This window comes from Salmo trutta, chromosome 33 (genome assembly GCF_901001165.1).
Source record: "Salmo trutta chromosome 33, fSalTru1.1, whole genome shotgun sequence".
In the NCBI taxonomy this organism is placed as follows: domain Eukaryota; kingdom Metazoa; phylum Chordata; class Actinopteri; order Salmoniformes; family Salmonidae; genus Salmo; species Salmo trutta.
The window spans coordinates 35,198,994-35,214,695 of record NC_042989.1 but is presented as its reverse complement, the minus strand read 5'-3'; the positions used below and the strand labels follow the sequence as shown (position 1 = coordinate 35,214,695).

General features: G+C 42.5%; 1 protein-coding gene across 2 annotated transcripts in view; it reads right to left on the bottom strand.

Moving 5' to 3' along the window:
• Positions 1-15,702, bottom strand: part of LOC115172893 (calcipressin-3) — a 91,028-nt gene that overhangs the window by 56,641 nt on the left and 18,685 nt on the right. The window contains exon 3 of one of the 2 annotated variants that reach the window (XM_029730735.1): positions 6,093-6,191. The exons of the other annotated variant lie outside the window; for it this stretch is intronic. Within the exon in view, the coding sequence (XP_029586595.1) occupies positions 6,093-6,191 (99 nt within the window). The remainder of the gene's footprint in view (positions 1-6,092; positions 6,192-15,702) is intronic. 2 annotated transcript variants of the gene reach the window in all.

Sequence of the window (15,702 nt, the reverse complement as noted above, 5' to 3'; positions counted from 1 at the left end):
GAAAGTATTCAGACCCCTTCTCTTTTAACACATTTTGTTTACGTTACAGCCTTATTCTAAAATTGATTGAAGATTTTTATTTATTTAATCTCAATCTACACACAATACCCCACTTTAGCAAATGTATAAAAAATGTAAAACAGAAATACCTTATTTACATTATTATTCAGACCCTTTGCTATGAGACTCGAAATTGAGCTCAGGTGCATCCTGTTTCCATTGATCATCATTGAGATGTTTCTATAACTTGGAGTCCACCTGTGGTAAATTCAATTGAATGGAAGAAGTTTGGAACCACCAAGAATCTTCCTAGAGCAGGCCACCCAGCCAAACTGAGCAATCGAGGGAGAAGAGCCTTGGTCAGGGAGGTGACCAAGAACCTGATGGTCACTCTGACAGAGCTCCAGAGTTCCTCTGTGGAGATGGGAGAACCTTCCAGAAGGTCGACCATCTCTGCAGCACTCCACCAGGCCTTTATGTTAGAATGGCCAGAAAGAAGCCACTCCTCAGTAAAAAAAGGCACATGACAGCCCACTTGGAGTTTGCCAAAACACACCTAAAGATTCTCAGACCATGAGAAACAAGATTCTCTGGTCTGATGAAACCAAGATTGAACTCTTTGGCCTGAATGTCAAGTGTCACGTCTGGAGGAAACCTGGCACCATCCCTACGGTGAAGCATGATGGTGGCATCATCATGCTGTGGGGATGTTTTTCAGCGGCAGGGACTGGGAGACTAGTCAGGATCGAAGGAAAGATCAACGGAGCAAAGTACAGAGAGATCCTTGATGAAAACCTGCTCCAGAGTACATAGGACCTCAGAATGGGGCGAAGGTTCACCTTCCAACAGGACAATGACCCTAATTACACAGCCAAGACAATGCAGGAGTGGCTTCGGGACATCAATCAATCAATCAAATGTATTTATAAAGCCCTTTTTACATCAGCTGATGTCACAAAGTGCTGTACAGAAACCCTGCCTAAAACCCCAAACAGCAAGCAATGCAGATGTAGAAGCACGGTGGCTAGGAAAAACTCCCTAGAAAGGCAGGGACCTAGGAAGAAACCTAGAGAGGAACCAGGCTCTGAGAGGTGGCCAGTCCTCCTCTGACATGTCTCCGAATGTCCTTGAGTGGCCCAGCCAGAGTCTGGACTTGAACCTGATCTAACATCTCTGGAGAGACCTAAAAATAGCTGTGCAGCGACGCTCCCCATCCAACCTGACAGACCTTGAGAGGCTCTGCAGAGAAGAATGGGAGAAACTCCCCAAGACTCCTCTGTTTGTACTGGTAGACCTGAGGCTGTAATCGCTGCCAAAGGTGCTTCAACAAAGTACTGAGTAAAGGGTCTGAATACTTATGTAATTGTGATATTTAAGTTTTTTGTTTTTAATACATTTGCAAAAATTTCTAAAAACTTGTTTTTGCTTTGTCATTAAGGGTTATTGTGTGTAGATTGACACAATTTTAGAAAAAGGCTGTAGTGTAACAAAATGTGGAAAAAGTCAAGAGGTCTGAATACTTTCTGAATGCACTGTACGTGACCCATCAAATAACCAGGTGTGTCTGGGGGTGATTACAGTCATCTATAGTATTTCATGAACATGTGAACATGTCTAGACAGTAGTGACCCATCAAATAACCAGGTGTGTCTGGGGGTGATTACAGTCATCTATAGTATTTCATGAACATGTGAACATGTCTAGACAGTAGTGACCCATCAAGTTAGCCAGGTGTGTCTGGGGGTGGTTACGACCATCTATAGTATTTCATGAACATGTGAACATGTCTAGACAGTAGTGACCCATCAAATAACCAGGTGTGTCTGGGGGTGGTTACGACCATCTATAGTATTTCATGAACATGTGTACATGTCTAGACAGTAGTGACCCATCAAATAACCAGGTGTGTCTGGGGGTGATTACGACCATCTATAGTATTTCATGAACATGTGAACATGTCTAGACAGTAGTGACCCATCAAATAACCAGGTGTGTCTGGGGGTGATTACAGTCATCTATAGTATTTCATGAACATGTGAACATGTCTAGACAGTAGTGACCCATCAAATAACCAGGTGTGTCTGGGGGTGGTTACGACCATCTATAGTATTTCATGAACATGTGTACATGTCTAGACAGTAGTGACCCATCAAATAACCAGGTGTGTCTGGGGGTGATTACAGTCATCTATAGTATTTCATGAACATGTGAACATGTCTAGACAGTAGTGACCCATCAAGTTAGCCAGGTGTGTCTGGGGGTGGTTACGACCATCTATAGTATTTCATGAACATGTGAACATGTCCAGACAGTAGTGACCCATCAAATAACCAGGTGTGTCTGGGGGTGATTACGACCATCTATAGTATTTCATGAACATGTGAACATGTCTAGACAGTAGTGACCCATCAAATAACCAGGTGTGTCTGGGGGTGGTTACGACCATCTATAGTATTTCATGAACATGTGAACATGTCCAGACAGTAGTGACCCATCAAATAACCAGGTGTGTCTGGGGGTGATTACGACCATCTATAGTATTTCATGAACATGTGAACATGTCTAGACAGTAGTGACCCATCAAATAACCAGGTGTGTCTGGGGGTGATTACAGTCATCTATAGTATTTCATGAACATGTGAACATGTCTAGACAGTAGTGACCCATCAAGTTAGCCAGGTGTGTCTGGGGGTGGTTACGGCCATCTATTGTATTTCATGAACATGTGTACATGTCTAGACAGTAGTGACCCATCAAGTTAGCCAGGTGTGTCTGGGGGTGGTTACGGCCATCTATTGTATTTCATGAACATGTGTACATGTCTAGACAGTAGTGACCCATCAAGTTAGCCAGGTGTGTCTGGGGGTGATTACAGCCATCTATTGTATTTCATGAACATGTGTACATGTCTAGACAGTAGTGACCCATCAAGTTAGCCAGGTGTGTCTGGGGGTGATTACAGCCATCTATTGTATTTCATGAACATGTGTACATGTCTAGACAGTAGTGACCCATCAAGTTAGCCAGGTGTGTCTGGGGGTGATTACAGCCATCTATAGTATTTCATGAACATGTGAACATGTCTAGACAGTAGTGACCCATCAAGTTAGCCAGGTGTGTCTGGGGGTGATTACAGCCATCTATAGTATTTCATGAACATGTGAACATGTCTAGACAGTAGTGACCCATCAAGTTAGCCAGGTGTGTCTGGGGGTGATTACGACCATCTATAGTATTTCATGAACATGTGAACATGTCTAGACAGTAGTGACCCATCGAATTAGCCAGGTGTGTCTGGGGGTGGTTACGACCATCTATAGTATTTCATGAACATGTGTACATGTCTAGACAGAATAATAAATAACCAGGTGTGTCTGGGGGTGGTTACGGCCATCTATAGTATTTCATGAACATGTGTACATGTCTAGACAGTAGTGGCCCATCCACTTATCTAGATGTATCTGGGGTTGGTTACAGCATTTCCTTCACATGACCCATCAATTTAGACCAGTGTGTCAGGTACTGTACACGTCATCTAATATTTCTGAAATATTTTCATCTGGACACTTTGTTTTTGATATTGCTGTTATGCAAGTAACCATTTCACTGTACCGTTTACACCTTCTGTATCTTGTGCATGTGACAAGTAAACTTAGATTTTATTTGATAGTGTGTTTTTTACCAGAGACGGTAATGTGAAGAACATGACCTGCACAAAAGTCAGATTAGGATATAGGCCAAGGACTAGATAAAGTATATTTCTAACTGGAGTTTTTCCTTATTGTAGGCTACTACTTTTACCACTTTTAGTCTTGAAATCTAAACTACTCACTCGAATTAGCACATGGCCTCACATGTGAATCCTTAAAGAAAGAGATGGGTGGAGCTAAGGCTTAAGACGGTGTGAAGGATGCTGAATGGGTGTAGACGAAGAAGAGCTCTCCAGTAGGTGTACCAAAACACTCATGGGCCATTTTCTCAAAAGTGGGGTTCCAAGTTTATCAACTTTCAAAGCAGAATTACTTTCCCATTGTTCCTCAACTGCAGTGTTTGATATACCATTTTCTAGCTCTGAGTCTCTACTTTTATCCAATGTAAAAAACACAATTTCCAATTTTTCTACATAAGACCGAATCGAGGTGGTCGGTCACATATCACCTCACGATTGTTCATTCTCTATTCTGTAACAGGCATAAAAGTATATAAGTAGATGTGCAATAGATTATAGTCATTGTAGTTAATTACCACGTTTAATATGCTAAACTATGTAGAATAATAACCTGTTGGAAACTACAACACCCTACCACATCTCACAGTACAGGCTGGATCTGATTTATCTCTAGAGAAATTGTTTGATGTGCGCATTGAGCTCACAGAAGTAAACAATAATGAAATGGAATTCAAATATTTGAACCAACCGAATCGCTCAGCACTAGTGTGTGTGTGTAGTCTACCTCCCACTCCTCCTCCTTAGCATAAGCTACTAGCCTACTGAAGTTACAAGCGCGATACAGAAATTATGGAGAGAGATTTTATTTGAGAATGGATTAACTTTTTCAATGCTAGTCAAGGATACTATAGTTATTACTTTTCACATTGGATTTTTTTTTTTTTACTACAAAAAGGTAAGAAGTGTTTTTATTTTAATTCTGGTGCTGCTCTGCACACACATATATCTTGTTAGATAGCTAGCTAGTTAGCTCTGGTCCAATGTTAAGCCAACTCTCAGAAGTTCACACATTCAAAGTTCCTTCATAGAAGCCAATCCTCCTCTGTAGGTTTAATTATGCCCAGCACTTCAAGCCAAGTATCCTCGTCCACTCTCTCTCTCTCTCTCCCCATCCGCAAAATGTCAGTCGCATCTCATGCCATACACTTGTCTGTCCAATGCAGGTAAACTACTATTATAGCTTGCCTGCTCCATAGAAAGATGCTCTATTGGTACTGTTTGGTGAAATAATTTAATGTCGAGCTAAGATTAAAAAAAAGATTTCAGAGGTTTAAAAAGGAACAGAAAGGAATGATATTAGCCATTAATTTTGGGGGATTCCAACCAGTTCAGAACTTTATGTTACTGGTCGCAACAGTGGAACTGAATGGAAAAAAATAAAATGCTTCGGTTCAGAATTAAATTATTGGAAAATAATTTCGGTTTCCAAACCCTGGTGTGCAGACATGTGCACAATGTTTGTTTTCTGAGGACATGGCAGCATTACCTTGTACTTTGACTCATAGCATAGGATCTCTGTTCAGACTGATTAACTGTATTAAGGAAAGACTTAGGATAACGGAATCTTAATAAGTTTTTGTTCTGGTACGGCATGTGCTGGGCTCTGTGCTGTACAACAGGCTACAATGGATGGCCAATGGCCTCAATCCACAATAACCGTCTGCGGATAGGAAAAATGTGGCTAAGGAATTTTTAAAGGATTCAGTGGGTAAGCCATGGCTTTGACCACCATCTGTGTGGCATTTGAAGTAAACACTGGCACTTTCTAATGTCAAGGCTTTAGGCATCTTAGTACCATCTGCCTCCATGACTGTTGTATTTGATGCATGCGCTCTGATGTATCTGGCACACCTGCAATGCTGAAAGGGTCAGACTCTGATAGTGCGTCTAAACTGCTCCTCACTTCTGTTCTGTGCTCTTCCACATGTTCAATTCAACAACCTCCTCCTCTAACCCCCTGCATTTAACCATGTAACTTGCATAGGCCTACTAAAATTGACCAGTGATGCGACAGCAAGATGTAGTCTATAGCGCATACAGTAAAAACAAAAGTCTGCGCGCCCCCCCCCCCCCCCTCCTCCACACTTCAGCAAACCCACAAACGTCAATCAATGGCACCGAGGGCATCCATGCGCATTCAGGGCGTGCATTTTGATGAGCTGCGGTTTCATTGATAAAAAAAAACCCAGGGTGAACGTAAGCAAGACAGGCACTTTGTGACATGCAGAAAAAACGGGTCTGTGCTACTTCGGAGTATAAACAGACAAAAAAGGAAGAAATATTCAAAGTTTTTTCACAAACAGACAAAAATTCTGAAATATTCAACGTGCGGTTTTATGAAACTGTAACGTCATAGGCCTACCTGCAGCTTGTCTGACGTAAACACCTCTGTTTCTACCTCGCAGGCGATGATGGTCACCATCTCCAGTTTCATATTTATTGATGGCATTCCCTTTCGTAGCTGAGAAAAAGAAATAAAATAAATGATTTCGTTGGGTCCTTGTCTGCTTCAGAGAAAGCGCAGTCGCAGCCTCGCAGCTGATTGTAACTCCAACGGGTTCGCTTCGGATGAGGTGGTATCCTCACAGTTTGGGTGCGCTATTTGAAGTGAGTGATGCTGCGGTAGAAAACTCGCTCTCCTCGCTCCAACACAGAGCGGCGGTCAGAAACATTCGCGAGTGCAGCGCGCGTTCGGGCACAACACTGACGTCATTATCAGCCTCGTTTGTTCATTTGCGATGCCGTCGGTCGGGAGCACTGCAGCTTGTTGAGAGCTACACTTCGGTTCTGTTATTTATTTTTTCCTTCTCATTTAAGCCCATGAACATAACTGCGGCAATAGCTCTGAAATTATGTATTCTAGGCCTACTTCTAAACCTGCAACAATAAATCAGGACTGCCTATAATGAAATCCACAAAAAATATCCTGGAATAGATTTTCACTATTGTCTTGGTTACATAATTGCAGCTTTTTTTCTTTCTTCAGAAACGGAATGCACCATCTGTTTTACTCTAGGCTAGTAAGTTTCAGTCTGTTCCATTTAAATATTTTTCCATGTAGGACTATTCTGTTATTGAAATATCAGAGTTAGTTACTTCAATAAGTAAAAACAATCCAGACAAATCCAGTATAGCCTGCTAATTTACTGTATAATGTAGTGGACATTGCAGAAGCAGCCTGTAGTGTAGTAACTACAGTAAACACAGTTGTCATATCTCCCTTACTCCTTCAGCCTTATCCGATTGGTCCAAACTTCCAACAGACTTCAGCATTGCATAACCTCACACTCATCAACTCTGGCACAAGCTCTCAGTTTCATCATTCACTAGCTAAGACAATAAGCCACGATGAGTAGGCAATAGGCTGGAAGAAGCAGCGGGCTATTTCTGTCTGTCTGTGTGTCATGTCATTCATCACAGTGCACATTGTCCAGAGAGACAGACAGTCAGACAGTCAGATAGACAACCACATGAGCCAGATATGACGATCTGTAACTATAGGGTGCCTCAATCTGGTTCTGACTGGCCTGAGGCAATGGAGGGTCTCTGTTAGGGTGTGAATAGACTAAGAGGCTGTCACGGTTGTCGTAGGAATGAGCGGACCAAAGTGCAGCGTGTGTGTCGTTCCACATTTTATTTATACTGTGAAAGTATGCAATACATAAACTTAATGACAAAAACAACAAACCATGACGCAGAGGTGAAACATACACTACTCAAAATTAATCTCCCACAAACCCAGGTGGGAAAAAAAACTCATTAAGTATGATCTCCAATTAGAAACAACGAGGACCAGCTGCCTCTAATTGGAGATCATCCCAAACAAAACCAACATAGAAATACAAAACTAGAACATGAACATAGAAATACAAAACATAGAAAACACCCCGTCACACCCTGACCTACTCTACCATAGAAAATAACATCTTACTATGGTCAGGAAGTGACAGAGGCATTTTATGTGCATTCCTCTAGAGTTTTCTTCCTCCTCATTTCAAATTCTATCAGTTAGTCAGCATTTTCAAAACCCATCTTAAAATTGAATTGGAATAAAAACCCATCTACCCCCCTTTAATCAAGTGATATTTCAGAGGCGTTTATGCTCCTTACAAATCTGTGATGTGAATGTGAACATTCTGGGTGACCTGGATATTCAACCTTCTTTCACACTCACCAGATCCCTGATTGATAGGGGATCTAAAATGGGGACATTGCTAGATGATTGACTCACAACAGGTTACTTCAGACCACAGATGTACACAGATATTAAATAACTGTTGTTAAATTGATTGTACTATCACAAAATCCACTTTATGTAAAACATAATGCATATTTGTAATCCCAAAGTCATGGTTGTGTGTGGGAACATGAAAGCAGGGTAGTAGACCATCGATTTGATCTGGTTGGAGCCTGCACATACAGAGGAGACACCCACTAATCCACAATGACACGCAACAAATTCGTAAAACATTCAGGATACACACGTGAGACTCACACACTAGAAAACAAACCTCTCCACATCTGACATGAGACATAACAGTCATGTGTCATTGTGTGTTTTGGTTGTTGAACTGCAAGGGGTTCTAGGGGGGAGGGACTGGGAGTCAGTATGAGCCCTGGGCATCGTGCATGTGTACACAGCAGGCATGCAGGCAGTAGCAGCATCAAAACACACACACACAATACACGCACACACATATGCACACACAAACATAGTCACCCCCATACACACACTATTCCTGCGCCTTCCCAGCGATGAAGGCTGCCAGTGCCCCACCACCTCACACGGCCCTGCCCAGCCACCCCCTGGCGCCACTGCAGCTGCCATAATCTAGGCCAAGCTATTTATAAAGCAAATCGGCCATGTACAGGGGAAGGGAGCCAGGGGAAACTGAGAGAGAGTGTGTGGGGAGCGAGGGAAAGGAAATGAGAGAACAATTATGAAGAGAGGAGTGAGAGAAAAAACACAGAGCGATAGAGAAGAGAGTGACAGAGAGAAAGAGAGTGACAGAGAGAGAAAGAGAAGAGCGACAGAGAGAGAGAGAGAGAGAGAGAAGAGTGACAGACAGAAGAGAGGGAGGGGGGAGAAAATGAGAAAGCGAGAGCGAGAACAAGAGAAGCCAGGTGGAGGACAGCAGGTATAGAGATTGATAATGCAGTGCAGGAGGAGACCTGGACGAGAGCACAGCCCAGAAACACTGACTAGGAAGAGACCTGGACGAGAGCACAGCCCAGAAACACTGACTAGGAAGAGACCTGGACGAGAGCACAGCCCAGAAACACTGACTAGGAAGAGACCTGGACGAGAGCACAGCCCAGAAACACTGACTAGGAAGAGACCTGGACGAGAGCACAGCCCAGAAACACTCTGACCAAATGATAGGAAGAGACCAAGGAATATACTTTAAAATGCACTAGCGCACGTATCGTAGGAAAGATTTTGGTTATGGTACTGGTTACTCTGTTCTCCTCATTGATACCAGTTCTTAATGTTGAATGAGGAGCATATTTAATCAATAGTCTAATATTGTTTTATTGTACAGTACTGGTCAAAAGTTTGGACACCTACTTATTCAAGGGTTTTTCTTCGTTTTTACTATTTTCTACATTGTAGAATAATAGTGAAGACATCAAAACTATGAAATAACACATATGGAATCATGAATTAACCCCAAAAAAGTGTTAAACAAATCAAAATATATTTTATATTTGAGATTCTTCAAAGTAGCCACCCTTTGCCTTGAAATGCTTTTCCAACAGTCTTGAAGGAGTTCCCACATATGCTGAACACTTGTTGGGTGCTTTTCCTTCACTCTGCGGTCCAACTCATCTCAAACCATCTCAATTGAGTTGAGGTCGGGGGATTGTGGAGGCCAGGTCATCTGATGCATCACTCCTTCACTCTCCTTATTGGTCAAATAACTCTTGCACAGCCTGGAGGTGTGATGGGTCATTGTCCTGTTGAAAAACAAATGATAGTCCCACTAAGCGCAAACCAGATGGGATGGCGTATCGCTGCAGAATGCACTGGTAGCCGTGCTGGTTAAGTGTGCTTTGAATCCTAAATCAATCACAGACCGTGTCATGAGCAAAGCACCCCCACACCATCACACCTCCTCCTCCATGCTTCACGGTGGGAACCACACATGCGGAGATCATCCGTTCGCCTACTTTGCGTCTCACAAAGACATGGTGGTTGGAACCAAAAATCTCAAATTTGGACTCCTCAGACCAAAGGACAGATTTCCACCAGTCGAATGTCCATTGCTCGTGTTTCTTGGCCCAAACAAGTCTCTTCTTCTTATTGGTGTCCTTTAATAGTGGTTTCTTTGCAGCAATTTGACCATGAAGGCGTGATTCACACAGTCAGAACAGTTAATGTTGATGTCTGTTACTTGAACTCTGTGAAGCATTTGTTTGGGCTGCAATTTCTGAGGCTGGTAACTCTAACCTATCCTCTGCAGCAGAGGTAACTCTGGGTCTTCGTTTCCTGTGGCGGTCCTCATGAGAGCCAGTTTCATCATAACGCTTAATGGGTTTTCCAACTGCACTTGAAGGAACTTTCAAAGTTCTTGAAATTTTCCGGATTGACTGACCTTCATGTCTTAAAGTAATGATGGACTGTCGTTTCTCTTTGCTTATTTGAGCTGTTCTTGTCATAATATGGACTTGGTCTTTACCAAATAGGGCTATCTTCTGTATACCAACCCTACCTTGTCACAACACAACTGATTGGCTCAAACGCATGTGTAGAGAAAGACAGCACAGCTTTGAAGTCAGCACAGCGATGAAGACAGCACAGTGTTCCGAGACTAACTGTGCCATTTTCACCAGGCAAAGAAACAGAGAGCGAAGGAGCGTTATTGTTTACGGAAATCACTGACTGAATGGACCTTTGCTCAAGGATAGAAAGTCTCTCTCTCTCTCACTCACTCTCACTCACTCTCACTCTCACTCTCAATGCCACTAAGAGATACAGTATCTAGATAACAAGCCATGGAAAAAAAATAGACTGTACCTTCAGAGAAAACGTGCGAGAGAGTTAGAAATGACGTGGACGAAATAGAGGACGAGCTTGAGAACGGATGAAAAAGAGATGGAGAGCCTCCAGAGGGCCCAGCGTCGTCCGGGTTAGGGGAGGGTTTGGCCAGCCGAGATTTCCTTGTACCACCACGCTCTAGCGACTCCTTGTGACGGGCCGGTCGCCAGCTGTACAGTATTTCCTCCGACACATTGGTGCGGCTCGCTTCCGGGTTAAGCGAGCAGTGTATCAAGAAGCAGTGTGGTTTGGCGGGGTTGTGTTTCGGAGGATGCATGGCTCTCTCCTGAGCCCATAGGGGAGTTGCAGCGATTGGACAAGACTGTAACTACCAATTGGGTAAAAGTACATAAAATATATATATTTTTTAAGAGATGGAGAGCAAGTAAAGACAAGAGGGGGGATACAGACAGTGATATATGTAGAAAAAGAGATGGAAAGAGAGAGAGTAATACATTGACTTGTTATCCTCCAGCAAGACTCCCGCCGGACAAATTGCAAGCGCCCTCAAAAGCATAAGCCTGTTGTTGATATATCCTTTCTCCAAAGGGTACAAGAGAAGTGTACTTTAAATGTCACCCCCTCCTTCTTCAATAACAACAACCTGCACAACACTTGAGGTCAAACCATGGCAGACTTCCCAACACAATACTTCTAACCACTGCCAGACTCCAACAAATTTACGATGTAAGTAAAACAACAAGCTACTGACACTGAAGATGCACCCTGTGTTGATTCTTTTGATTACTCATGCTCAGCCGAGCTACACACCATTCAGCAGGTAGCCTAGCGGTTAAGAGCGTTGGGCCAGTAACCGAAAGGTTGCTGGTTCGAATCCCTGAGCCGGAAAGGTGGGAAATTCTGCTGTTCTGCCCTTGAGCAAGTCAGTTAACCCTCAACCACAACTGCTCCCTGGGTGCCGATGATGTCAATTAAGGCAGCCCTCCCACACCTCTCTGATTCAGAGGGGTTGGGTTAAATGCGGAAGACACATTTCGGTTGAATGCATTCAGTTGTGCAACTGACTAGGCATCCTCCTTTGCCCTACATATTCAAGTACATTCATCTGCTGCAGATCACGAAAGCCAAAAATAGCACAGTACAACAAACATAGAATGTTGCCTGTTTTAACTGAATGTTGTACAGTTATGTAACTAACTACAACATATTATAACACTATATCATAGGAACGATGTAATCTGGCCTCCCTGATTTATTACTAGATTATGATATTGTAAGGTCATTATTATCGATCAAGGTAATCCATGATATTTCATATGTTGCATCAATAATCCTATAATCATTACGTTGCTTAAATCGAAAGGGTCAGCGCGAGAAATGATCCTTCTCTCCAATTATGTTGAGGTCTGATGGGGGAAAAGCACTTGGGTTGCTATAAACTTCACTTTGATAGCAGTGTAGTGTCAGCCATCACCTAGCCATCACAAGATCATGGACTTGACCCAGAGGCAGGTGTCATGACGTTGCCCTCTTTGGGTACAGTGAGCACCATCCCCCTCTATACCCCTTTCACCAGGCTCTGTAAGAGAGGTCGTAAATTCCTGGAGGAGATCCTCTCCTCATGGCCACAGTATAGAGAGAGAGTGAGTTTCATAGAGAGAACAAAAGGAATTTCTTCCACCTCACAGAACTGGAGAACCGAATTACATTTATGTTCTGGAGAAGGTATAAAAGATCGGTGAAGAATCCAGCTACGAACTGGTCCGTTTGGTACAATTTTGTGAAACTCATGAGAGACAATACCACCACATTACCATAACCATGTTTATAGAAGAGTCTCACGTATGAGGCTTACATCTAATGGTTGTATAAAATTAATGAATAAGGATGAAGCTATTTGTGAGATGATGGGATGCTATGTAATGATGTTAATGTGAGAGAATTGTATTTCTGTTTAAAGTTTCACTAAGTCATTGGCACGCCCCCACGGGCACAGACAGGACCTGGCATCATGAGACAGCCTTTTCGATGTTCCGAATAAAACCCCCACCTAGGTTTTCTATCACCAGACCAGCTTACCTCGAGAACGAGAGGGCCAAGGTTTGAGAGGAGACCAAGCTTACCTCAGTTACGAGATGGCTAAAGGTTGCAGACCATGCATTTCTCTTGCTGAACTTTAAACCATACCACGTGGTTAAACTCTTAGACTATCGATACCGACAGAATAAGAACAAGTCTTTGATATTAATTACTAGTCTGCAGCTAGGAATTCGGTATCATTGAACGTGAAAACCGACAACCGCCAAAACATCTATCCTATAACGACATGAATGAATGTCACTCTGAACTATTCATTCTAACCACGAGAGAGAGTGAGCGGACAAACTCTCCAACAGAAACAAACTTTTCAACAGAGATCCCGACGACACACTGAGCATAAATATATATATATTGATTGCAATTATTCACGAATGAGTGAGCGTTCAGGTGCAAAGGATTAGCATTTCAATTGTTATAATTATCAACTCTGTAGTGCATCCTCAGCTGTCCCCCCACTCCCCTTTTGTCTAACAAGCCGCCATGCCGATTTAGCCCACTAGGGCACATTCTCCTATCATTTCCCTGTAACCATATCTACTGTTTGTTATGCATTTCTGTGAATTACCTAGTTAGTAAATAAATGATTTTAAGACAATTGATGTATGGATGACTCTTAGTGAAGACTGGGTTCGTGCAGATAACCAACAATTTACGACATTTGGAATGAGACTAACGTGAGGTAAATAATAATTCATTAATTCGAAGACTAATTGATCAGATATTAAAATATCTGAAAGTTTTATTAGGAAAATTATAACTTTAATCTGAATATTTTCCTTGGTGGCCCGACTTCCTAGTTAATAACAGTTACATGATTAATCAGTTTAATTACGTAATAATAATTACAGAGAGTTATTTGATAAATAAGTCTTCAGTTTTAATGATGCCAAAGACACGACACAGGCTCACCTCACCAAAGAGATTAGCCATTACATAACCATGGATTTGACCCAGAGGCAGGCTCACCTCACCAAAGAGATTAGCTATTACATAACCATGGACTTGACCCAGGGGCAGGCTCACCTCACCAAAGAGATTATCCATTACATAACCATGGACTTGACCCAGAGGCAGGCTCACCTCACCAAAGGCTTCCAGAAGGCCGCAGGAGGGATGGAAGATGGATGCAATCTGCGCTGCATCATTGGTAACCTTAGGGCTGGGCGGTATATCAAATTTTACGATATACCTGTATTGATGCACGGACCGGTTTGGGATTTTACTTTACCTCCTATAATAGCGTTTGAATGTTTGGTTTGTTAAATGTGATATGCCATGACTAACGTCCATTTTATAGTTTACTTTGCTACTTGAGTCATCTCTCTCCGCTCTCTTTCCATGCCGCTTTCCATTCAGACCTAGCCCCGCACCGTCACTCAAGGAGCACATTTGGGGCGACACTTGCATTCAGTCTGCATGATCAATGCAGCACATGCAACAATGCTAATGACAACGATGCTGTTTTCACTTTGCTTCTTAATATACAGTTACGTTACAGCTTTTTTTTTTTTTTACACACATTACCCCATAATGACAAAGAAAAAACAGTTTTAGACGTTTTTGCTCATTTATAAAAAATAAAAAACTTAAAATCAGATTTAAATAAGTATTCAGACCATTTACTCAGTACATTGTTAAAGCACCTTCAGCAGCGATTACAGCCGCAAGTCATCTTGGCTATGAAGCTACAAGCTTGGCACACCTGTATTTGAGGAGTTTCTCCGATTCGCTGCACAGCTATGTTCAGGGCTCTCCAGAGATGTTTGATCGGGTTCAAGTCCGGGGTCTGGCTGGGACATTCAGAGACTTTTTACGAAGCCATTCCTGCGTTGTCTTGGCTGTGTGCTTAGAATTGTTATCCTGTTGGAAGGTGAACCTTCACCCCAGTCTGAGGTCCAGAGCGCTCTGGAGTAGGTTTTCATCAAGGATCTCTCTGTACTTTCTCCCTTCATCTTTCACTCAATCGTGACTAGTCTTTGGCACTGAAAAACATTCCCACAACATGATGCTGCCACCACCATGCTTCACCGTAGGGATTGTGCCAGGTTTCCTCCAGATGTGACACTTGGCATTCAAGCCAAAGAATCTTGTTCCTCGTGGTCTGAGAGTTCTTTAGGTGCCATTTGGCAAATTTGGCAAACTCCAAACCATCGGGTTCTCGGCCACCTCCTTGAACAAGGTCCTTCTCCCCCGATTGCTCAGTTTGGCCGGGCAGCAAGCTCTAGGAAGAGTCTTGGTGGTTCCAAACTTCTTCCATTTTAGAATGATGGAGGCTACAGTGTTCTTAGTGACCTTCAATGCTGCAGAAAGTTTTTGGTACCCATCCTCAGATCTGTTCCTCGACACAATCCTGTCTCGGAGCGCTACGGACAATTCTTTCGACCTCATGGCTTGGTTTTTGCTCTGACATATACTGTCAACTGTGGGAACTTATATAGACAGGTGTGCGCCTTTCCAAATCATGTCCAATCAATTGAATTTACCACAGGATGACTCCAATCAAGTTGTTGAAACATCTGAATGATGATCAACGAAAACAGGACGCACCTGAGCTCAATTTCGAGTCTCACAGCAAAGGGTCTGAATACTTATGTAAATAAGGTATTTCTGTTTTTTATTTTTAATAAATTCTAAAAACCTGTTTTCACTTTGTCATTATGGGGAATTTTGTTTAGATTGATGAGGAAAATGTTTAATTGAATCCATTTTAGAATAAGGCTATAAGGTAACACAATGTGGAAAAGGTAAAGGGGTCTGAATACTTACCTAATGCACTGTAAAACCACTAGCGTTCTATAATTACACTATTAGTTTGTTGTTTGTTACATCTGCAAACAGCTGGTTTGGCTTTTTATAGCAACTTGGGCCTAAA